A 25,304-nucleotide genomic window follows, 5' to 3' on the forward strand; every position below is an offset into this window, starting at 1 on the left:
GGGGGCTGAGCAACCTCTAAAAATGTACCTTTCAAGACATAGCAGGATATATTGGAGCAAGCACAGATCTAGATTTCATCCAAGCTTGGTGACCACTGAGTGACCTTGACTGGTCCCTTAGCCCAGCTCTGCCATTCATCTGTAAGAGGCTTCATGCCTCACCCAGACTAGGCCTCTCTGGGTGGTACTGTTGTTACCCCTTTTCTTATGTGAAGAATGATATTTGTCTGCTCTGGCCTCCCTCACCAGTTCAAGGCTCCCCCTGGGCTCCCAGGGCCTCTATAGTGGTTAAGAGTCTTGCTCATTTCTGGAGCACCAAAGTAGTCTCCTGCAATCTCTTTACTCACTTGGGATTTAGGGCTCTCTTTCTACCTTTTCCTTCTTTATCACACAAAGAACCTTCCTTCTGTCATGAAGACAAAGAACAGTAGGGCTGAAGAGTTCGGAGCACTCCTTTAATAGCTTGATGTGGGGATTGCCCAGCCAAGCCCTTCTTCTCCACTGTCTATCTAAGCACGATGCAAACCACTAACAAGCAAACCAGCAGCCTCTTTGGCATTTTGGAGCAGATGAGTCAGGTGTTAGCCTTCTTGACTTCATCCTCACTGGTCTGTGTCATAACTCACCTGTCCCAAAGGGGACTCCTTCTCATCTTTAAAATCTGAGATAAACTGAACTAAACCAACTACTCGGAGCTGGACTTCCTGGTGCAACTCTACTGATTTCTTTCCTTCTTTGGGATTTGCTTAACTTTCCCCGACAAAGAGAGGATCCCAGATTCTTGAAATGTCTTCCTTTACATTTTTTGGAAAATCTTCCTTCTTTACATCTAAATAGTAGTTTCATTATCCATTTCTTCCTCCCTTTCTTTGAATCTAAATCCCAATGTTTTCCTTTATGAGTCTCATAGAAACTTATTCCTGTATCCATTATTGTACTAATCAGAATTTTTTTCTTATCTAATTCCTTCAGTCCCAGCCATGGGCTTCTTAAGGATAGGAACCACATCTAATTCACCTTTATGTTGAATGAGCACACAGTGCCTTGCACATAGTGACATTCAAAACACTTGTCAAATGAACAAATGAGGTGATGTAATAACCCTTGCTTCCAAAGTTTATGTGTTTCCTTTTGCTCCTGGTTATTCTTTGGCAATCTGAGAGATTAAGTAGGCCAATGCAGCTAGTTAGGAATGTATCCCGAGACTTGGCGTTTTTGCCACAAAAGATTTCCAGCAGATGCCTGAATAATTGAATCTGCCCATTATAATATCTTCCCTTGATTCCATTTTCATCATAGGTTAAAGTGAGCATGTCAATCATGTTGTCCATGAGGCTTGCATCTTGCTTGTCCTTTCCTCCTTTTCCTGATAGATTTCTAGCCTTAGGCATATACATTTTCATGTAATTATATATCTCCTTGACGTTAACCACCCTTCCATCTTTTTGTGATTTTTTTCCTTATATTTTAAGATATTATCTGTTCATAGCTCCTATACCCCCTGCTTTATTATGAATTATATTTCTGCCTTGTATTCCATGTTCTCAGCTTTTATGTGTATGGATATCTGAGTTCGTAATTGTATTTTCTGACCTCTTCCTAGTTGTTTGCATATAGACCATGGGATTCTCAAGACTTTTAATTCTTTTCATATAGTAAGTGATTCTCTCCTCTTCCTAGTAACTGATTCCTCACTCTCTCTCTATTTCCCTTTCCTTTCCTTTCACTTCAGGTTTAAGCACCTAACAGGTTAATCATGTCGAGTATAGACCTTGCTCTGATCTCATGAGATGCACTTATTGCTAAAGTCAAGAACCACAGAAATTACACAGCTGTTTTATTCCTCTTATAGACAAATGCAAAATGAGGTGTGTATTCATTTCTTAAGGCTGCTGTAAAAAAACTCCATGACCTGGATGTCTTCAAACAACAGAAATTTATTCTCTCACAGTCCTGGTGGCTGGAAGTTCAAACTCAAGGTGATGGCAGGGTCATGCTTTCTGTGAGTGAAGAATTTGACCATGCCTCTGTCCTAGTTTCTGTGGTTGAAGGCAATGTTCAGTGTTCTTTGCCTCATGAGCGCATAACTCCAGTCTGTACCTCGATCTTCATGTGCCTTCGTTCTTCTCTGTCCTGTTTCTATGTGTCCACATATTCCTTTCTTTTTAAGAATACCAGTCATTGGAATTAGGGCCCACTTTATTATCCAGTTGACCTTGTCTTAATTTATTACATCTATAGATACTTTACTTCCAAATAAGTTACAGTCACACGTACTATATGTCTGGGTGTTTCTTTTTGAGGACACAGTTCCACCCATACCATAGGTCAATTAGAGAGAGATTGGCATAGAGAAGTAATAGATTAAAGGGACACAAGGACTCTTTGCCCTTTTTTCTGTCACCTAAAAGTCTGAAGTACCTCAAATGGGAACAGAAAGGACAGCTTACAGCCCCCAACAAGAAGACCAAGTTCACAGTGCACAGAAGGTTCTTTTCTTAGGGGACCGGTATGATGGATTTAGCAGTTACTTTGAATTATTAATATGCATTACAGGATCTGCTTATTCAATGATTTGCATTTGTTTTCCCATGATGTTATTATTAGTCACCAACTCTTCCTGAGCTTTAAGAATAATGGCCATCACGATGACAGTGTGAAATGAAATGCAGGACAAAACAGCCCAGCATCACAGGTGACTGCTGGTGCTCTCAGAAATGAGGGGTGAATAGCAGTGACTCCTTGGGACATTAGACGCATTCTATGACTCTGACTTTTCTCTGCATTAAACAACTCCATGAGAAATGGGAAAATCTACTAAGCAAAAGAGGCTAGAAATAAATATGCTATCTATAGACTAGGCAGAGTGACAGGAATAAGGGCAGAGGTGAGCCACTCGGGCACTGCAGCAACCCAGGCTCAGCTGTCTACAACCAGAGCTGAAGAGGGGGCCTCCTGCCTGCCAACAAGCTCAGGCTCCAGCACAACCACATCCTCCAAGGTCCAGGACAACAGGGAGGGTTATGGGGTCTCAAAGCCTGTTCCTTTTCATTTATTACCGGTCTGCTGGCCATCAGTAAAGAGGGAGGTTTTGAGAATTGCTGTAGTCCAGTTTAGCTCAATAAGCTTATACTGATGCCCATTGTATTGTTCCAAGAAACAAAAATTTCTTAAAAAGTGGTATCAAACATGAAAATGAACAAAGAAGAATCAAATAGTTTGTCCTAAGAGACCTCAAAGTCTAGTGGAGAGATGGGCCTGTTAACAGCTAATGCCAGTGTAACATGAAGTGTTGTAAAAATGTTCCTCGTGGAGGGCCTTGAGCACACATGGGAGAGGTTGCCTCAACCAGCCTGGAGCTTTAGGGAGGCTTCGTGGAAGAGGTGACCCAGGTCTGACACCTGAAAGGAGTACATGTGTCAGACTGAGAATGAGATAAAAGCATCCAGGGAGAGGAAATACCAGCATGGATCCAAGGAATAGCAGTGCAGGGTATGAGGACTGAAGAGGCTGTAGAGGGAAATCAGGATAAGTTGTTTAAAGGAAAACTCCACTGAAGCTTAATAAGTGATCTTATTTCCAATACAATCATCCACAGCTTCTGTACCCATAGATGCAAAATGGAAAATATGTACACCCATACACAGTTAAAACTATCTATACTGAACAGGTACATAATTGTGTGGTCATTATTCCCAAATAACACAGAAAAACCCTACTTACATAATGTTTACATTGCATTAGTCACTGTAAGACAGTAACCTAGATGTGACTTAAAGTGTACAGGAGGATGTGTGTAGGTTCTGTGCAAATATGACACCTTCCTATACAAAGGACCTCAGGGTGCTCAGAGCCTGGTACCTGCAGGGTCCTGAAACCAATCCCCTATGGACACTGAGGGATGACTTTACTTAAGTATCTGGAGCACATCTGTCCACACTCATCCTATGCATTCTTGTCCTTCTGTGCATCGTCCTCCTCTACCTGTCCAGCTCTGTTGCCATACCAACCTCTCCTTTCCTCTGACCTTCTCTCCCTCTGCTTTCTCTCTCTTTCTCTCTGTCTGCTTTACCTCCCTCTGTCTCTTTTCTCCCTCTCCCCCCATCTTGTGGTAAAAAATGGAGTCGGGGGAGAGATTCAGGGCAGTGGAGTGTGTTGGAGGCAGCATTGGCAGCATTCATAGGGCATCAGAGACAGAGAAATACCAAGCCTGTTGGAGTCAGGGATGTGCCTTTCTCAGGGTTCTCCTCAGCAGTGACGGAATTCATAAGCCTTAGGATTTGATCCCATTATTTTGCCTCTCTGTGTTATTGCCTCCTGTGTGACACCAGGTAGCCAAGAGTTCAGCTCACAGGAAAAGCAGGCCAGCACACATCAGCCTTTGAATATACTGGTTTTGCTTTCCTGATTGTGAGTCTTCTGGGAGGACCAGGGTCTTCAAAGCCCCTGGATCCCTGAGTGATTTCTCCTGTCTATGTTCTGCGGTTGCACAGGGCCATCTCATTCTGTCTCTGCATCTCCTGGTTGAGAAAGCTGTGCTTATCAGCACACTCTCCCATCTTCCAGGCACCCAGAGTCCAGTCTTAATGATTCCTCCTTGCATCCTGTGCCCTATTTTCCAGGTGCAGAAAATGAGGCATCTCCTTTTTCTACCACAGCTACTCTCCCAGCCATCTTGGCTGTCTGTAACTCCCAGCCTCTCCTTGGTCTTCAACCTTGTACTTTCTACAGGATGCTTTGCTTCAACCTATAAACATGCTCACTCTAAAACAAGACTGGCTCTCAGCCTCTTCTAGCTGCTCTCCAGTGTCTCTTCTCCCTTCCTGGTCAAACTTCTGCATCTCTGTCTCCTATTTGCTATTTTATTTGTTGTTAGTTTCTGTGATCTGACATTGAGCTTAGTCATTCTACTTAACTGCTCTTACTAAGATCACAAATGACAAAAAAATGAATGGGTATGTTTCAGGGTTTATGACATGGCCTCTTTGCTGTGCGTGACCCTGCATATGAGGCCCTCCGTCCTCTCCATCTTCAAATTCATCTTCTGTAGCTCTCAAGGCCACATTTTATGTTCCAGCAGCACTAAATCATGGCAATTCTTTGCCTCTGTTAGGGTTTCCCCCTCTCATCTGGGCTTTTGCTGGGGCTGTGCCCTTTCCTTGGACTCACTTTCATTTCTCTTGAATGAATCAACCCTTGTTTCTCCTTTGAGACCAGGTGTGAGTGTTGTCTCTGAAGATCTACCTGAGTCACTTCCCAGGCTGTCTGGTGCTTGTACAGCTATTCACACCTTTATCATTAGATGATATTATCATCAGATCTCATTATCTGTGTATGTTCTTGTCTCTGCTACATGACAATGAGCACCTAGAGAAAAGGCCCTATACTTAATCCAGCATAGCACAATTCCTGGCATAGAGTAGTGTCAGATTGATGTCTGTTGGATGAATGACCACATTCTGCTCTGATGAATATTCACAGAAGAGGAGGTTGCGCTGAGCGTTGAAAGGTAGGCATTGCCCTGAGGAAAGGTGTCAGGGCAAAGGCCTCCTGGCTGCCTTAAGGCATGTTCCCAAGCAGCAAGATTTGAGTTGGGTCTTGGGAAAAGGAAGGAAACATCACCAGAAGAAGCTTAACAAGGATGCATTCTAAACTAGAGACCAGCATCTGTCTGGGCTACTAGAAGCTCTAAACATGACCCATAGCATAGAATTGGTCCCCAGTATTGATCAGTCACGGTCCAGGGTGGGCAGTTGGAGGGAGGGCTCACAACCCCCAATAAAGCTCCCCTTTGGCCAAGGCCGGCTGAGTTATCATTAGTCCAATCACAGTGACTCGGGATTGGGGGCCCTGGGAAGGACACAGGAGGTATCCATCACACTTGAGGCACAGGAAATGGTGGGACAGGATATCACACCTTGGTCCATTTAGTAAAGTGCACACTGTAGGGTGGAGCTGGAGTGGAAGAAACAAGTGAGCTAGCTCAGAGAGGCTGGACCAGCTGCTGAAGGACCCAGGGGGATTTGCTAAGCATGTCAGACACTACTCAAGTCCTGGAGGGGATTTTAAGTATTGATTCCATTGCTTCCAATTGCATTTTTAAAATGCTAGCAGGGAGGGAATGAGTGAGTGAAGGAGAGGGGCAAGCCAGGAGCCAAGGAGATAAGTGAGGAGTAATTCAGTCATCAAGGTGAAAGATGACGAATCTGAACTAAAGCAGGAGCTGTGGGGCTGGAGAATCATCTGGAAGAATGATAAAGGAGATTAGGGGGAAGGATTTCTAGTCAGAGAGCACTCACAATACCCACCTCTCTGCAAGGAAGACCTATTTGGCTGCCATGAGGTGTTGCAAATCTGTATTTTCCACCCTACTCTAACCCAGCCACAGGCTATAGGATGTGTCTCATCTAAATCAGATTAGTTCAAGGAAGAAGTAGTCTTGGAGTTTAGTCTGAATTTAGAAATATGTGAAGGAAATATTTGTCAAGTGGCCCCTTGCTCCCATGGCATCATGTGTGTGTGCTTGGGGGTCACGAGAGAAGGTGCACCCAAAAATCTATGAAATGTGTTTCCTGCCCTCAGGCTGCTCATAATCTTACAGGTGGGACAGAAGCATGTGACTGTCCGACTGTGTGGTGTGCTACAGTGGCAGTGAACACATACTCGCTCTTAGCCCAAAGAAGAGAAGAATATGAGAGAGGTGTAAATAATATGATCTGCTCTCCTAGGCAAGGGAGTGATTAATCCTGGCCATCGCCTTGGACTCAGAAAACTCTGCTTTATAGGAGAGGAGTCAGTGGCACAGGGTCTGGAGGGTGAGAGGGATACTGACAAGTAAAGACTGGCTTGCCTGGCAGAAGGACCAGCAAAGTGAAGTCATTCTCCAAGAAAGAAAAATCCCAAAGGCATTAATAAATCGGGGCTTGCCTAACTAAAACAAATCCACAGTACAGCTGGAAATAGAAACACAGGAATTCTAGGCTTTGGTATTGTAGTCTAAACTTTAATTGAATTCTTATTACCCTTTCATTACCTTGGAGGGAGCAGTTTGAATTCCTCGGAGAAAATAGTGCTATATAAACAGAAAGCACTGAAATAAATAGGTATATTAATGTACAGAGGGTAGTCATTTAAGTTTATTCAAACCCTAATAATAATAGTTGACTGACATAAACAACACTGTACTCATAGCTGCATGCAACCTGTCCCAGATCCCTTTGGGGGCTTGTCTTTCTAATCAGACTAATCAGTAGAGCTGGGAAACCTCTGTATTTTTCTACAATGGCACTGGGCCAGATGTATTTTCCCACCTTTGCTCTTTCTTTAACAGGTCAACAATGAACGGCTCTATCTGCCCCTGAAGTTGGGGCAAGGGAAAATAAACATCTTTTCCTTTGGCTTCCATGTGGTGGTGGAAACTGACTTTGGCTTAAAGGTTGTGTATGACTGGAAGACCTTCCTATCCATCACAGTTCCTCGGAGCATGCAAAACAGCACTAATGGCCTGTGTGGTCGCTACAATGGCAACCCAGATGATGACCTGGAGATGCCCATGGGTCTGCTTGCACTGAGTATCAGTGAGTTTGGGCAGAGCTGGTTGAAGAGGGACACCTTCTGCCAGGTGGGCTGTGGAGACCGCTGTCCATCCTGTGCCAAGGTTGATGGTTTCTCTAAGGTACAGCAGCTGTGCAGCCTGATCTCCAACCAGAACGCTGGCTTCTCCAAGTGCCACAGCAAAGTCAACCCTACCTTCTTCTATAAGAACTGCCTGTTCGACTCGTGCATTGATGGGGGTGCAGTGCAGACTGCCTGTAGCTGGTTGCAGAACTATGCTAGCACCTGCCAGACTCAGGGAATCGCAGTGACCGGCTGGAGGAACTACACATCCTGCTGTGAGTCCTTCTCATCTCTCTTTGTAGCTTCTCATCATTCATTATTGGTGTGGGAGGCCAGTTTCCAACTCTATAAACATTATAGTAAATTGAGTAGAGTGATGGAGGAATATGCACTTTGGAATTGAATTTATTATTAGAAACGGAATATGTAACCTCCCAAGAGCCTCCATTTCCTTATCTGTACAATGGGATTAATGCCACTTATTTTAAGGATTTCTCGGGAGGATAGAATATGATCTTGTATATAAACATAGAGCACCATAGTAGCTCTTGGATTCAACAAGTGCCCCAAAAATATTAACCATAGACTAATCAGGGGAGAGTTAGCCAGTTGGTTAATTTTCTGATTTATTTTAGAACCTCATGTGTCCATCACTGTATGATAACTTTCATGCTTTCTCTAAGTGGGCCATTCTAATTGATTTGTATCTGGCATGTTCTAATCCTTGTGCTTGTGAAACATAGCAGAATGTTGAGAGTATTAGATGTGAAATTAGAACTCCTGGATTCTGCCTTGAGTCTGTCCTTCAGGATCTGTGAGACCTTGGAGCAACCCACTCTTGCTCTCTGGTGCTCAGTTTCCCCCTATGAAAAGCAAGGATAATGCAGCCTATGACATTTATGCTACAGAAATGTCAAGAGGGTCAACTTTGGTAATTGGAATACCAGCACATGCAGTGCATGCTAAGTGCTGTGGTTATATTAATGGCTTGCTCTGAGCCAAACACAGTGCAACAACACTTTAGCAACATTATCCCATTTATTCTTTTCAATAACCCAATTAGGCAAAGAGAAATTGAGACTCAGAGGAGTTAAATAACTTGCTTAAGCACATAAAATCTCTGTGGCAAAGTCAGGACTTGATCTTCTAACCCCAAAGCTATACACTATAACAGTGCACGGTGTCCTGAGATATTTGCCTATATTTAGCATGTGCAAACAGGAAGAGGTCAGGAGGATAAACCACTGTTGGTCTTTGGCTAACCCTCCATGGTCTTTTTTCCCTTCTCAATCTCATTAACCTTAGCAAATTTCTTTTAGCAAGTTCTGACTGTACAAAAAGGCTGCAAACTGATGCTGAATGCCCCGAGCTCTAAATAAGGTACCCAGCGGGATTCTCAGAAACTAAAATTCCATTTTCCTCTAGGAAAGGGGAAATTTGGATGAAAAATCAGAAATAGTTTTATGGCTTAATGTCCACACAGTCAGTTTACAATCCACATGTGATCACGGGATTCATGGCAAGTGTGGAGGAGAATTGGGAAAACAGAGAAGGGAGGGATGGGGGAGATGCCAGTACCATTTTATCCAGGCTTAGTCCTGAGTGAGGGAGGTACTAGTAGGAGTGACTGCTAGAAAAACTGGCCCCTGGTGTCTTTAAAAAGCCTGGTCTGGATAGATCCCCAGTGCTCCTAGAGATTTATTGGGGTAGCACAATAGGAGTAGAGGGCTTCCTCTAAATCTGAAAACCAGGCTTTGGACCCGCAGACCTAAAAGTACAGGACAAAAAAATAGGTTTGGAATGGGAGATTCAACCTGTTTCTTCTTGAAACCTATACAGAGGGCTCCCCCTTCACTGGTAGCCACAAGTGGTGATGTACTGCTCTCCGGGGAGACTAGGATCAGAGGCATCATGGATGCCAAAAACCATTGTTTCCAATTATAATGAACAGGCAAATGCATTCATGGGGCAAATGCCAGGAATTCTCACCTCAACTAATGGGCCTTGATTTTTGTCACTCCTGGGAAGGAAAGGAAATATTCAACAGGCCTAATAACCTTTCCTCCAAGGAAGATCTCCCCATCCTTGTGGAGTCTGGCTGGTGATAAAGGATATGAAGATAAAGGATATATTCTTCTTCTGTCCTGCCTACCAGTTTAACAATGCACTTTCCTCTCCCGCAAATGTTGGTTGCCTCACTGTGCATTAGCTAAAGTAGTCCTGGGAGCTCTATCCAGGGGATTCAGCCTGCCTCACCCTCAGGTCCCTTCCCTACTGTAGACCAGCTGTCTCTAGCATGACCCAGGCTGAGGCATCAGGTAACTAAGAAAGGTTTCCATCACAAGGCCCTTTTGACCTTCCTTTGCTCCGGCATTTCAGAATGGGGAGTTGCTGGTCATGAATGGCAAAAATAAAAGCTAAGAGAACAAGTACATACTTTGAAGATGGTGTGTGAGTTGAGGGTGGGGGCAAAGTGTAGTTGGAGGCTGCTTAGTTTTCCATTTTGAATTCCAGAAAGAGAGAAATTCTGTAAGATATTGAACCCTACATCAGTCATCCAACAGACAGCCTGGCCTGAACATGATCATTTGTAACTATATTTGAAGTGACTTTGACCTTGGGGGGTCAGGGGTAGGACTGACACACCTCATCATTCTACTAAAAGTCCATTTCAACACATGTTGAGACATGAAAAATGGTGTTTTCAGGAGAAAAAGAGTCTAACCACAATGTCATTAAACTTGTGTTTTATTGGTAACAAGGTAGAATGCCAATGTTTTTCAATGATTTGGCCATTCCTATCAATGAGATAATTTATTACCCAATTACTTTATTTGTAAATGCACTGGAAAACCTCTTAACACAAGTTGAACAAATAGGCTGAGAGGGAGAACGGGAGGTAAATTGCCTTAATTACTAACCCCTTCTTAAAATTTCTTCAGCTGAGACTTTCATTCTGCCAGTCCTGTATAAGGGACTCAAAGTAGAATAGTTAGAGAAACAAATAATAACTCAATAAACAGCGGTTCCTTAGTTGTTACTCTGTGTCTAATCCTGTTGTGGTTGAGAAGTGTGAACTGACTCCTTCACTCCTCACCCTGACTCCCTATGGCAGGGTCCAGGAATGATTCTGTTCCCATGTAGAGGAAGCTGAGAAACAACCCTTTTCCCAAGGAAGGAGCATTGGGTGAATGGGAAAATGGCTCCCGTGGGCAATGCTGTCTCTCTGATTCTGCGCACCAGCACTTGATGTATGGGAGGTGGTCAATCAAGGGCAATGATCATTATTCTTTTCCATGTTTATCAAAAGCACCTTTTGCTACTTCAGGGTCCTGGATTCAGTGTTGGACAACTAGAGTTTTTCTTATCTCTCTGCCTATCCCATAAATTCTGTTGAATAATTAAAAAAAAATACCTGCTACAATGACTGTTACCACCATCCATAGCAGAAGTTATTACTGAAAGTACCAGGCACTTTGTCCCTCATGGGAAGAAAAAGCAAAGTATAACGAACTTTACAAATTGCATCTCATTTTATCTCCACGACACTTGATGAAGAAACAGTACCATCTCCACCTTACAGGTGAGAATACAGAGGTTTGGAGAGAGTGAGGAACATGCCCAAGGGAACACTGCTAGATAGTGGCAGACTTGGGGTCATACACAGCGCTGACCCCAAAGCCTTTGTCTGTCCCATTGTGTTAGATGCCTTCTCAGGGGGTCCATCCATGCTTCTGTCCCCCTGGGTAACATGTGCTATAGCTGTCTACTAGCCAAAGGAAAAGACATGCTCTTGTTCATGGTCACATCTAGGCATAGAGCACATTTATCACACACAGTTTTGGGGACTTCATTGACGGGGAGAAGAAGGCAACAAGCCAGAATGCAGAACCTAAAAATTTGCTTCTGAGAGTCAAATGTCTATTAACCATTCATCGTGTTCTCAGCATTGTTTTGGGTGTCATGGAAGAATCTAAAGTAAAAAATAAGGAGTTTATAGTCTCACTGAAGAAATGGGATTTATTTGAAAGACGTAAGAGGACAATGAGCATATTTCCAGATATTCACATGTATTGTGGAGCTTCCATCACTGTTAATTCATGTGTGTGAACAAGTCAAATGAAACAAGTTAAATAATAAAAATACAAATTGTTACTGGCATATGAGTAGGAAGACCAGCCACTGAAAAGATGACAGTGACCAGAAATAGGCCTAGATACTAAAGGGAAATTAGTGTATAACAAAACTAGCACTTTAAATCATTGGAGGAAATGTATCATTTAACAAATTATAACAGGATAAGGGACAAATTTATTCTTCCTTCATTCCTCATTGCAAAATAAAATCCAAAAAGAGCAAAGATTAAAAATTTAATGTAAAAATTTGAATTATAAAAGTAGAAGAAAACAAAGGAGTTCTGGGGTTTTTTGTTTGTTTGTTTTGTAATCTTGCAGTAGAGAGGATCTTTCTAAGCAAAACACTCAAGGCTGTGAGAGAAAACTTGATAAATTTAACCATATTAAAATTTTATATCTCTACATGGCAAAAACCTAATCAAAACTAAAAGAAAAACCAAATTTTTCTAAAAAGCAAAGTAAAATGATAAATATTTTATAACACATATGACACATAAAGTTTATTTTTAATTTATAAAGCACATTTGTAATTTAATTAAAAAATTCCAACAACACAAAATATGCAAGTGATTTGAAAAGGCAATTCACAGCAAAAGACAAATAAATGGCGTATAAGCAAATGGAAAGATGATCAGCCTCACAAAGAAATGCAAACTAAATATGCATAGAGCAGATGCAGCGTTTTCTACCTTTCATATTTCTAGAAATCAGAAAATTTGGTCATAAGCAATTAGTGAAGAAGTGGGCAAACAAACTCCCTCATTAGCCCTTGTAGGACTGCCTCAGAGGCATGTGTCAAAGATTTACCTAGCTGGGGGCAGGGCTGTGGTTATATGGTACTGGGCTCACCTGGCAAGCATGAGGCCCTGGCTTTAATTCCCAGCATTACAAAAATAAAACAAACTAAATGTACTTACCTTTAAACTCAGAAGTTCCACTTCTAGGAACTTGTTCTGAAAGCTCACTTATGAAGGCAGAAATGTAGTGCAGTGGAACTCACAGCCTCATCACCTTCAGCACATAAAATACACACACCATGCAACAGTGCAAAAACCATGATTCAACACTAAACGGAAGAAAGAATGTCATGAAAAATCATTGAGCAGAAAGGTTTGTCAACTGTGTTCTGATTTATGTAAAAAGAAAAGTAGATATAAGGTGCACATACATGCTTGCATAGGCATAGAATATTTCTGGAAGAATTATTATAATTCGCTATCAGAGGTTGCCTTTTTTTTGTACTTTGCATTTTCTAGCACATAGAGATATTACCTTTTGCACTGTGTTTTTAAAATTATATATATAGTATAGCATCACAGTGGTTATATGAATGTATAGATGTGTTAAAATTCATAGATCTGTGTATTCCAAAAGTGCATTTTATCACTAGATAGATAAGCCCCCAGATACACACTATATGTTACTGTATAGAGTGTTAGTTTCCATGTAATTGTACTTATAGTATATATTAGTATATTAGCATCTATAAAATTGCTGTATGAGCAAACCAATCTATTGAACATCTAGGTGCCTGGCGGTGTTTGAAGCATTAAAACTCATTTAATCCCTTGCAACCAGGCATGAAGTAAATGCTTCTGGTATCTGCATCTTATAGACAAGGAAGCTGAGGCACAGGCAGCCTAAATGACCCACCTGGTTCACTGACCAGAGCCTGTTTACTTCCCTGAAACATTGACTGCCTTCCATAAATGCACCTAGCTTTATTTAAAAAACTGTAGAACACAATCAATGTGAGTCAGTTTGCACACTTGCACATATACTCACACAACACACAATGCATGTTTGCCTCATGAGGCTCAAGGATCTACTGTGGATCAGCTACTGGTTTTAAAGAAATGTTGTGTGGAAGTTCTGAAGTGAAGATGACTTGGCATTGGTCCAGAAGGAGGGAGTCATTTGGAGGAGGTTCCAGATGGGGCTTGAAGAATGGGGAATTGGGACTGGTTGAGAGGACAGAGTAAAGGCGTGAAATAGAGAGATCTGTGTGAGTGGAGACCTCAGTGCAGGTGTAGGTGATGTGTGTAACTGCAGGGAGTTCCATGTGGAGAGATGGATTTAAGGTGGCTGGTAATGAAGGTCTCAGAAACCAGGGCTGAAGAATCTTAGGATGAAGATTACGGGAGGAGGCTCCAGCAACTTCCCTCTGCCCACTGGCCCATTATGTGAGCCATAGTGAGTCACAGAGGCTTTCAAGAAGTTGTTTATGTGGTATATTACATTTATTAATCTGCATACAAACTACCCTTACATTCCTGGAGTACAAATAACTTGATCTTGGTGTTGAGAACTTTTAAATATATCCTTTAATTTAGTTTTCATTTTATTAGGGATTTTTGCACCTGTGTCCCTCAAAGATATTAATCTACAGTTTTGTTTCTGTTGTGTCTTTTTCATGTTTTAGCATCGGGAAGATGCATTATAGAATGAGTTGAAGTGTTTCTTCCCTCTAAATTGCATGAAATATTTTGAGAAGCATTGGAGTTAGTTCTTCTTTAAAAGTCATCTTGTCCTGGGCTTTACTTTGTTGGAAAATATTTTATTACAACTTCAACCTTATTATTTGTAATTTAGCTGTGGGTTCTTATATCCTCTTGGATCAGTTTTGGAAGCTTGTGACTAGAAGCATATCCATTTCTTCTAGATTAATATTCCCTAGTAATCCTCTGGATTTCAGTGCTGTCTGTTGCAACAGTCCCCTTTTTATCTCTAATTGTATGGATTGGGTCTTCTCTCTTTCTTTTGATTAGTTTGGGTAAGAGTTTATCAATCATGTTTATCCTTTCAAAGAACCACCTCTTTGTTTCATAGATCCTGTGAATTTTTTCTTTTAGTATCTATTGCATAAGTGTCAACTTTCTTCTGTTGGGGTTGTTTTTGTTTTTCTAAGACCTTGAGATCCGTGATTAGGTTATTTGATATATCTCTTTTTTAATGTAGGTACTTATAGATATAAGTTTAGAACTGCCTTTACTAATTCTAGATTTTGGCATGTTGTATTTCATTATCATTTGATTCTAGGAATTTGAAAATGTTCTCCCTGCTTCATTCACAAGTGAACTGTTTAATCTGTGTATTTATATAGTTTCTATGTTTTTCTACTATTGATTTCTAGTTTTATTCCACTATAATTTGATAAGATGTGAGAAATTACCTCTTGTTTTTGTTAAGGCTTTCTTTATGACCTAAAATATTATCTCTTTTGGAGAATGTTCCATGATCTGCTGAGAAGGATGTGTATTCTGTAGTTGTTGGAGGGAATGTTCTATAGCTGTCTGTTAAGTCTCTTTAGTTCATTGTATAATATAACTCTATGTTTCCTTGTTGATTTGTTGTCTGGATGACCTATCTATTGGTAAGAATGGAGTATTGAAGTCCCCGACTGTTATGGTATTGAGACCTATGTGTCCCTTTATATTCTGACAGAGATTAATGTTTTAAATATATAACATACTCAAAAAACTTAACACCAAAATATGAAAGAGCCTAGTCAACAGATGTGCAAATAAATTGAACAGATGCTTCTCAAAAAAAAAGTACAAGTGGAGGGCTGGGGATGTAGCTCAGTGTCACAGCACCTGTCTGGCAAGCATGAGGTCCTGAATTTGATCCCTGGTACAAAAAAAAAAAAATCATTGAATAACTGAAAAACGGTTTAACATCTTTTGAACATAACATTCCCTAGTTAGCTATTAGGGAATTCCAAATCAGGATGGCTATCATCAAGAGTACAAAAAAACAATGAATGAGAATATGGTGAAAAGAGGAGGCCTTGTACAATGCTGGTGGAAATGTAAATTAGTATATCCACTAAGGAAATTGTATATAGGTTCCTCAAAAACTAAAACTAGAGCTACTATTTGATCCAGCTATACCATTCCTTACTTGCATCAGAAACAATTAAAGTTGGCATACAGTAGGGACGCCTGTATCCACGTTTACTGTGGCACAATTCATAATAACAAAGATATGGATGCAGACTATATGATCATCATCAAATGAATGATAACGACTATGTTATATGTACATAGTGGAATATTATTCAGCCATAATGATGTAACAGTATTCTATCATTTGCAAGAAAATGGATGGACCTGAAGAAATAAGCCAGACTCAGAAAGAAAAATATTGGATGTTCTCCCTAATGTATAAAAACTTTAAAAAAATGGCAAGAATGTAGAAGGGAAACTCTGACTAGGCAAGAAGAAGGGTATAGGAGGGGGAGAGATATGAAGGCAGGAAATGGGAGAATGAATATGAGCAAATTATGCACATGGAAACCCTCACAAAATGGAAACAAGTAGGTAGGGCAGGGCAAGGGGATTGACAAGAGAGTGAAAATGATCAAAGTAAATTATGTGCATGTAAAAAGCTAATCCATATAACCAATGAAAGCATGGAATGAAAAAAAAAAGGCAGAGAGAATAGTGAGGAAGAGTGGCCAGCCTCACCCATGCTGCCTTCTCCCTGAGCATAAGCTGTAGGGAAGCTATTTTACAGTGCACAGGGCTGAGCACGTCTTGACTTGTCTCCTCTGTTCCAGGGGTCACCTGCCCTCCCAACAGCCATTATGAGAGCTGCGTGAGTGTCTGCCAGCCCCGCTGTGCCGCCATCCGCTTGAAGAGTGACTGCAACCACTACTGTGTGGAAGGCTGTCAGTGTGATGCGGGCTACGTTCTCAATGGCAAGAGCTGCATCCTGCCTCACAACTGTGGCTGCTACTCAGATGGCAAATATTATGAGGTACAGGAGGCCCTACTTTTCCTCTTTGCCAATCACCAGGTTTCATTCCAACTCCAAAAGGTGGTTGGACTGACCAATCTTCCGGCCTCATGATGCAAAATGTGGTGTGTATTGCCAGGCAGGTAGGGGCAGGAAAGGTCAAGCCCTGCTTGCAGGAGGCTCATGCTCACTGTGGGATTTGGAAAAGCTCTGGGCCTCACCCTCATCTCCCCTCCAAATAGGCAAGGCCTCTTACTCTCTCGAATGCCTTTCTCTGGCACATAGGCCCTTCTGAATTCCCTCTCCTGTATATCTGAGTTTGAAAAGCTGTTGCTTGGAAATATAGTGGCCGTGAATCTGACATTTGTAGCTGTCTCGGTGAAGGACATTTTAAAACTATAATATATGGAGCTTGAGGCTGGAGAAGTGGCCTTCCCTTTCTGGTGACTGAAGCTTCCAGTGAGCGAGTTAAGGTTACCACCTCCAAACGTGTCATTTTTCACTCTGATACCATCTCCAGAGAGTTAGGGCTGGGCTGCTGTGCCCTGACATCCCGCCCTCTTTATGGGGACTTAAACATAGATGAAGAGGCCCCTTATCAATGTTTTCCAATAGGACATAGTATGAGCTCCCTAAATCATTTTACTCGTTAGACTTTTTAATCTCACTCCCTTTCATCCGTACCCTGTACTGGGGATTGAAACTATGGCCACTGTCATACTAGGCAAGGTGTGTACTACTGAGATGCACCCCAGCTCTGTAATCTTTTCTAATGTGCCATGATACTGAAGTAGAAAAGGCCTTGCTAGAGATTGTCTTTGTTTAAGGTTTTGCCTCAAACCCGTTCCCTGTTTAAATAATGTCAAAATCTCCTCTGGGTAAGTGGACAGTTAATAACTGCAAAAACTGAGTACTTGCCATTTGCAAAGTACTGTGCTGGTGGTATTGTGTAGGATGAGGAAGGATGTTCCCTGCCTTAAGGAATTGGAAGTCCATTCAAGAGAGAAAAAAGTGTGCTTTAAAGAACAAGAGAACAATTACAAAATAATGTATTAACAAGTGAAAAATAATACTCTACAGAACTAATCAAATATAAATGAAAGAGAATAGCATTTAGAAGAAATCTAACTGAAATATCTAATTGGAAATCAACTAGACAAAAAATAAATGATGTCTTCTTTTTGTAAAGATGCATTGACTTGTTCAAAAACAACTACATCACCTTTGCCTTGGGAATAAATAAAAGAACAGAAATGCAGATGTTACCTTCAATTTCATTAGAAAGTGTATTTAAGTGCTGTATTAGAAGCAGAAAAGAAATAGAATAAAATAGTAGAGCTAACTTTTAGGAGAGGTAGTATTCATGTTAACCTTAGGAAAATTATTTAAAAGAAGAGGCAGAACATGTAGGAGAAAATAGCACTAATTAGATTTTCTTGTAATCTGGGAGAAGATATGAGCAGGCTCAAGACTCAAAGAGCATCCTTCTAAACTCTGCTCGCTGGCCCAGAAACTAGCTAAAATATATCTGTCAACTGGGCTGTGCACCCCTCTTCTGGGATGCTGACTGTCAGTGGCATAAGCAAGTGAGACCTGGGTTTGATCCTAGCTCTACCACTGCTGGAGGTGTCACATTGCACCAACTCTGTCATTTCCCTGAGCTTCTATTTCCTGCTGAGTGAAATGGGGTTTCAAACATCAACTCATCAACTCAGTATTGCTGTTGTATCATCTAGGGTAGGTGACTAGCGTAGCACTTGTCACCTAGTCATTCAATAATTGTGGCTGCTATTGTTGTTTCCATTCTCTTGAGAAACATTTTGTATATATCTAGGGTAGGTGACTAGCGTAGCACTTGTCACCTAGTCATTCAATAATTGTGGCTGCTATTGTTTCCATTCTCTTGAGAAACATTTTGTATATAAAAAAAAATACAGGCATGTTAATGAAATGATGCATATAAAAGCCCTTGGAATGCTCAGGAAAGGCACAGTACACTTCTCAGCAGCTATTGCTACTGTAAACATTATTATCTGTTTTTCATCAGAAAGTCAGTGGGTTTTGACAACTGCTTATATTTGGGAAGTAGCTAACTCACAGAATAAATAATCCACATCCATTTGGAACAATTCAAACAAGCTTGGGGCTTGTTTATACAATACATTTCTTTGGAAATAAAGAGAGAACACATCTAGCCATTAACATGTAGGGTAATCACCCAGCTGTCGTTGTCATGTCTAATTAAGGTAAAGAAAGCAGCATGGGGCCAGCCACTTCGCTGTGATGCTGGTTTCATGATCAAGTTCTCCCTTGGATGAGTTATTTCCCCTTGATCATATCCACATACATCAAGTTGTTTTTTTCTTTTCACCAATGTAATGTCTGGGTTCCTATCAGAAAGAGGCCAGACTAACCACTCAGTTATTCTGTAGATCTGATAAGAGAAGTGAAGTCCATTTGTAAGGTTGCTAGCACTCAGAATATGTTATAGATCTGGAAGAAAAGATGGGGTTCTAGGAACTGCTTCACTTGAGGATAAAAGAATCAATCATGGCATCTTGAAGTGCACTGGATGGAAATATTTCACTTCTCTCTCGTTACCCTTACATCTCAGTGTTACCTGTAGTTGATATATACAGTTTTGGTAAATCTATAACCAAAGCAGCAAACAACAAAAGGACAGACCCATACATTTTTTTGTGCGATTAAAACATATTTTCTGGATAGCACTGTTTTGATAAATCGATATGGGTTGAGCATCTCTAATCTGAAAAGCTGAACTCTGAAATGCTCCAAACTGTTTGAGAGGTGATATGATGCCAGAAGTAAAAAAAATTCCATACCATGGAACTTTGTTTTATAAGCAAAACTATCAAAATAATGTTTTAAATTACTTTCAGGCTGAGTGTAAAAGATGTATACGAAACATTGAAACATAGATGAATTTTGTGTTTAGACTGGGTCACATCCCTAAGACTGGTCTATCTTCTACCTACCTATTTATGCATTATTTATATTATATATAAATATTCCAAAAGCTGAAAAAAAATCCAGAATCTAAAACACTTCTGGTTCCAGGCACTTCAGATAAAGGATGTTAAACCAGGATGTTCAACTTGTGAAGCACGGTGCGCCCGTATCTTTGTCATAGTGCACTTATCCAGGCCACACCCTATTTGGACAATCATGATAGACTTGGAACAGTTCCCTTCAGTTCTTAGACCTAGTATAAGATCACGAATACAAACTTTACCAAGCAGAATTATGTCTACTACAGATTGTTGCCTGTTTGGAAAGACCTGAAAATAACAGCTGTCTCCAACTGAGAGTATATTATGCTACAGGTAGTTTAATGGCTTTATATAACCTCTTCACTCTCTGAAAGAGGGTGAATGTAAATATAGTAGCTATTATTTACTGAGTGCCCACTCTGCCCCAGGAGGTATGTTTCAGATGTCTTAATTTTCCCTTCACAATTGCCCTGCAAGACATGATTATGATTTCCAAGTTAGAGATGAGCAAAATGACACTCTGGGGTGTTAATGGTGTTCTCAGGATAGCACTTGTAGGGTGACAGGGTGAGACTTCCATCCCAAGTTGTCTGTCTGAGCCTGAAAGTTTCCTTTCTCCAAAACCTAGCTGTTGGTAGACTTGTTACAATTCAGGACCCAGTGAAATGGAGCTACTTGCCACAGAAGTTAAGACACAGGGGAAATACTTGGAAGAGTGAATATTGTGAAATATTGAAAAAGTTGATACTAAGAGTTGGCTATCACTTACTTTCAAATATTTAAGGTTTGAAGAGCTGGTTTCTCATTCTTGAGTGAATTTAAATTTCATCCTTGAAGTGGAGCCTGTTTTTGTTAAACAGTTCCTTGGTTTAAAAAGAAAGAACGGAAGAGAGAGAAACAGAGGGGAGAGGAAGAAGAAAGGAGAAAAGAAAGAAGGAAGAGAGGGAGAGGGAGATCTACAATGTATTTTTTCTTTTCACTTAGCTCCGCTAACAGCTGTACACATTCAGGTTGGCAGTGATTAGTTCTACAAACCAACCATAAAGATTCCAGAGTTCTTGATTGAAACCAATAAAGTCTAAATTGTATATTATTTGGCATCGGAGTTGCATGGAATTGATGTGGCGTTTGAATTAAAGCCGCCTCCCCGCTGCTCCCTGTTGCAACTCCAGCCCCATTAAAGATAGGCTGGTAAAGGGTCCAGATGGACTGGGCTTTGGGGTCCCCGCTCCTGACCACTGCCTGACTTTTAACGCAAACAATTCTCTTCCAGCCCAAGCAGCTGTTCTGGAGCAGCGACTGCACGCGGCGCTGCCGCTGCTTCCGGCGCAACCTGATCCAGTGCGACCCGCGCCAGTGCAAGTCTGAGGAGGAGTGCGCCCTGCGCAACGGGGTGCGCGGCTGCTTCAGCACCAAGACCTCCTACTGCCTGGCGGCCGGCGGCGGCGTCTTCCGCACCTTCGACGGCGCCTTCCTCCGCTTCCCAGCCAACTGCGCTTTCGTGCTCTCCACCATCTGCCAGAAACTGCCTGACATCTCCTTCCAGCTTATCATCAACTTCGACAAGTGGTCCTCCCCCAACCTCACCATCATTTCACCCATCTATTTCTACATCAACGAGGAGCAGATTCTCATCAGTGACCGCAACACGGTCAAGGTGACCAACCCGACCTTCGTTCTTAGGAAATGTACCTGGCAAACAAGGGTCTGGATAATGGACTGTTTGTTGTGGTTTTCCCAGCTAACCAAGTTCTAGAATAATAAATAGGTGATTGCTGGCCGTACACAGATGGCCAGCTGTTAAAGAATTGTATCTTAAGCTTTATTCAAAGGCCTAGCGAGAAATTTCTCTAGGAGTCATAAGACTAGCATGGGTGCTAGTAGATCTTCAGGTGATAAAATGGTAGATAAATCAGCTTTTAGTCTGAATTAATTTCCAGAAGCATCTCACTTTTTTTCAAGAGCCTTTACAAATTTTCTTGACTATACCCATCTGTAAGTAGACCATCACTCATCTCTGCTATTCTTTCTTAAAACTTAAGAGAAGGCAAGGTAGGTATACCCTGAGTATAAAAAGCAATTACCTAATTAAGACCCATGGAAGCACTCCGCACTGTCAGAGTCCCCTTGATGACAAAAGATAGAAAATAGGAGGCTGAATATGGTGAATTTCTCTTAGGTTCACTCTTCCTTGGGCATGTTACCTGGCTGTGTGTGTGTGTGTGTGTGTGTGTGTGTGTGTATGTGTGTGTTTTAGGCCTACGTATAAATAAATGTGAAGCTCCTGCCAATCCTTGTAATTATTGACTTCCTCCACCCCTTCTACTTAAGAAGATAACCAGCTCTGGTGAACTTGTGACAGGGACCCCAATCTCTCAGCTGAACCAGGCTTGTCACAGCCAATGGACTAGGTTTCATCACTATGAGCACAGATGAGATGAGGAGAGAGCCACATTAACATTTGTTAGAGCTGAGTGTCTGTGTCTGCTTTCCACTACTGGCTTGGATAATCAAGCATTGAGTATATCTTTATTTGAAGTCATCAAATAGGTTAGTATCCAACATTAGGGAAAAAGACTGGCTATTATTTTGCATGCTAAAAAGGAAGAATCTGGATTTTAATACTGGTTTTTAACTTCAGTGAAAGCTGCTGCTGCTTTTGACATTCTGATTCCTGTTGTGAATTGGCCCACATGGACACAACTTCACTGGTCCACCATACAAGAGCAAGAAAGTGGAAGTGTCCACTTGAGATAGCAAAATTGACAGTGTCGCTGAATATAATATCCCAAGCCATCCAAAATAGCAAAGGCATTTTAAAAAAACGGCATTTGCTTTTTTATGAAACAAAAATTACTAATAACCTGTGGGGGAAAAACAATTTATTTTGTAAGTACAAGAAATACACATTATATTCTGTCCCAAGGGCTAAGAAAAGAAAATGTTATAAAGCAAGAAAATGACAAATGCAGAAAATGCTGTGCCTATAGGACCTCCGGGGCTGGAGAAGGGACTCAAGTTTGAACATTATAAACAAGAAAGCAACGAACACGGCAGTGTTTCCCAGATTCATTTTAACTGTGTTGGACTCTGATATAGGATTACAATGCCATTTTCAGTAATTGGTTTATACTAGGGAAAGTTTTACACACATCTCCAGTCATTGATTATAAGTTGTACGGTTGTAAAATATTCATCTCTTCTGCACCATAGTTTTCTTCCTTTGCGGGAACCATGGAGAATAAAAGGATATTGACTTCCTTTTCCCCTCCTCCAACAGGTGAATGGCACCCAAGTGAATGTTCCATTTATAACTGGTTTGGCAACCAAAATCTACAGCATTGAGGGGTTTCTAGTGATCGACACCAGCCCTGACATCCAGATATATTACAATGGCTTCAACGTCATTAAAATCAGCATCAGCGAGAGGCTGCAGAACAAAGTGTGTGGTCTCTGTGGCAACTTCAATGGGGACCTGACTGATGACTATGTGACCTTGCGGGGGAAGCCAGTAGTGAGCAGCGTGGTGCTAGCTCAGAGCTGGAAAACCAATGGCATGCAGAAGAGGTGAGCCCATGCACAGTCCAAGCCGCTAGTCGGGGTGACTCCAGTCTTCCCACATCCAGGGGAGGAGTTAATGAGGAGTATACTTCCCTCGGTCTCCATCACCCTTCCTCTCCTACAGAGCATGGCTTTGGAGTTTTGATGCTACAAATAGGCATATCAGTGACCCTAGAAATTTCTTGAACTGCAGAGGAAGGAACTGGGCTTAGACAATATGACTAAATGATCATTGTCATCCAGCCCATCAGCTAAACAGAAGAGTGTATCCAGGATTAGAACCCTGAAGCTTTAACCAGGTACCCACGTGGGACCTAGGTGCCCCTTGCTGGAGAAAAAAATTAGGAGTTGACTCAGAAGAAGGGAGACAGCCCTTTGCTTCCTAGTGCTAGGCTAGGCCTAATTAAGTGACTGACTTTTATTAGAAGGCTTGACTGGGGTGGTGCAGGCAGAAGTTGTTAGGAATCAGTAAAGTCTTTTCAAAAATATAGGTGTCATGAAAGTTATTATCAGATCCACCTCAAGATAGCCGAGATGAATGAGCTAAACAAGTTATGCCAGAGGTATTTAATTTAGGATTATATTGAGTCCTTTCTGGAACTATAGATGGGCTTCTCTTTCCTGGTGTTTCTTTGCTTGTACAATGGCTCAGACCCCTTATGCTTTATATTCAAGATATCAGGCAAATACATAGTTGAAGAAAAGATGATGCAGGCCCTCTTTGTCCCTGCCCCAAGTGTAAACTGGAAGTATATTGCATGTTAGATTATCCTGTGAATTATGGGATGCAAAGCTGGGAAGAACCTTGGACAATATCTAGTCCAGTGTGTTCCTCTCCTTGGCAAAACAGAAGTTAAGACGTCTTACTTGCAAGAGGGGGCCTGGGAAGTGGCAAGCCAGTGCTAGATTGCAGAATTCCTAATTTGATGCTTTCTCTGGAATGTCTCTTGGTGACCCATAGATAGAAAGAAGACAGCCTTGGGCTGAGGATGCAGCTCAGTGGTAGAGAGCCTGGCCAACATACATGAGGCCCTGGGTTTGATCCCCAGCATCACCAAAAGTAAAATAAGTCTTTGAAAATTTAAGCTATCATGGGTCTTCCAATGATAAGCAAAATTCAGTTTCTCTTGAAAACGTGTGATTCTGTTTAGATCTCCCCCCTTCCATCCTTCCTTTCATTTTAAAAAATAAACTATAACCAGTTTGACACCAGCTTTGGGAAAGCTTACTTTTTTAGTCTGTGATAGCTAAACTAGAACTGGTTTACAAAGTTCCTGGATTCCCTTTCAAATCTTTAAATCTGCCAACTACATATTGCTTTGCTATTGGTTATCCTGTCCATAGCTGTCAATGGTTATTATATCAATGACATCAATAGTTATACCAAAGTATTAATGGTTTTTATATCAATATCTGCTTTTTGTGTGGCACTTTGGTTATCAGTCCATTATTTTATTTTACCTCTACTGTATCCCAGTTATATAAACAATAGGGCTTACTGATTTACTTTCTTACATGGATAGATGGAGCCCATTGGTACCTGAAAAACATGCTGAAGGTCGCACAGCTAATTGTCATGGGAATTCCCATATAATGCTAACTTCAGGGCTAGCACACACATCTGGTGTGGTCCTATCTTCCACAGGAGATCTCAGGTGGTTGTTTTTGCTTCACTTATTCTGACCAGCCCTCTTGCCCCCAGCTGCAATGAGCTGCAGTTCTCACAGTACGCAGCCACGTGCGACAACGTGCACATCCAGACGATGCAGGGTGATGGCTACTGCCTGAAGCTCACCGACATGAAGGGCTTCTTCCAACCCTGCTATGGGCTCCTCGATCCCCTCCCCTTCTATGAGTCCTGCTACTTGGATGGCTGTTACAACCACAAGAAGTTCCAGCTGTGTGGCTCCCTGGCCGCCTATGGGGAGGCCTGCCGCTCCTTCGGCATCCTCAGCACAGAGTGGATTGAGAAGGAGAATTGCTGTAAGAGAATTATTTTATTTCTGTGGGTTCTTGGCTGGTAGCACTGCTTTATCCAAAGATGACTGGTCCTCTCCATCTTTTCTCACTGGTCTGCCTCCAGGGGTAGAGATTAGGGAGTTGCGGCAGAGATTCAATGAGAAGGAGCATTCCCAGGGCAGCCTCACCCACCTGACCAGTGATGAAATCTGAAAATCAAACAAACAAACAACAACAAACTTTGGAAGATGAGGGTCTTTTGGTTGCAGGAGCAAAGAGA

The 25,304-nt window shown here is 41.6% G+C and overlaps 1 protein-coding gene across 1 annotated transcript in view; it reads left to right on the forward strand.

The window, feature by feature from the left end:
* Positions 1-25,304, forward strand: part of LOC104865640 (tubulin-specific chaperone cofactor E-like protein) — a 132,259-nt gene that overhangs the window by 94,001 nt on the left and 12,954 nt on the right. The window contains exons 17-21 of the mRNA XM_033764391.1: positions 7,331-7,892; positions 16,315-16,514; positions 20,778-21,161; positions 22,785-23,071; positions 24,768-25,048. Of these exons, the coding sequence (XP_033620282.1) occupies positions 7,331-7,892; positions 16,315-16,514; positions 20,778-21,161; positions 22,785-23,071; positions 24,768-25,048 (1,714 nt within the window). The remainder of the gene's footprint in view (positions 1-7,330; positions 7,893-16,314; positions 16,515-20,777; positions 21,162-22,784; positions 23,072-24,767; positions 25,049-25,304) is intronic.

The sequence above is a fragment of the Fukomys damarensis genome, unplaced genomic scaffold (assembly GCF_012274545.1).
Source record: "Fukomys damarensis isolate Sample0158 unplaced genomic scaffold, DMR_v1.0_HiC HiC_scaffold_16, whole genome shotgun sequence".
In the NCBI taxonomy this organism is placed as follows: domain Eukaryota; kingdom Metazoa; phylum Chordata; class Mammalia; order Rodentia; family Bathyergidae; genus Fukomys; species Fukomys damarensis.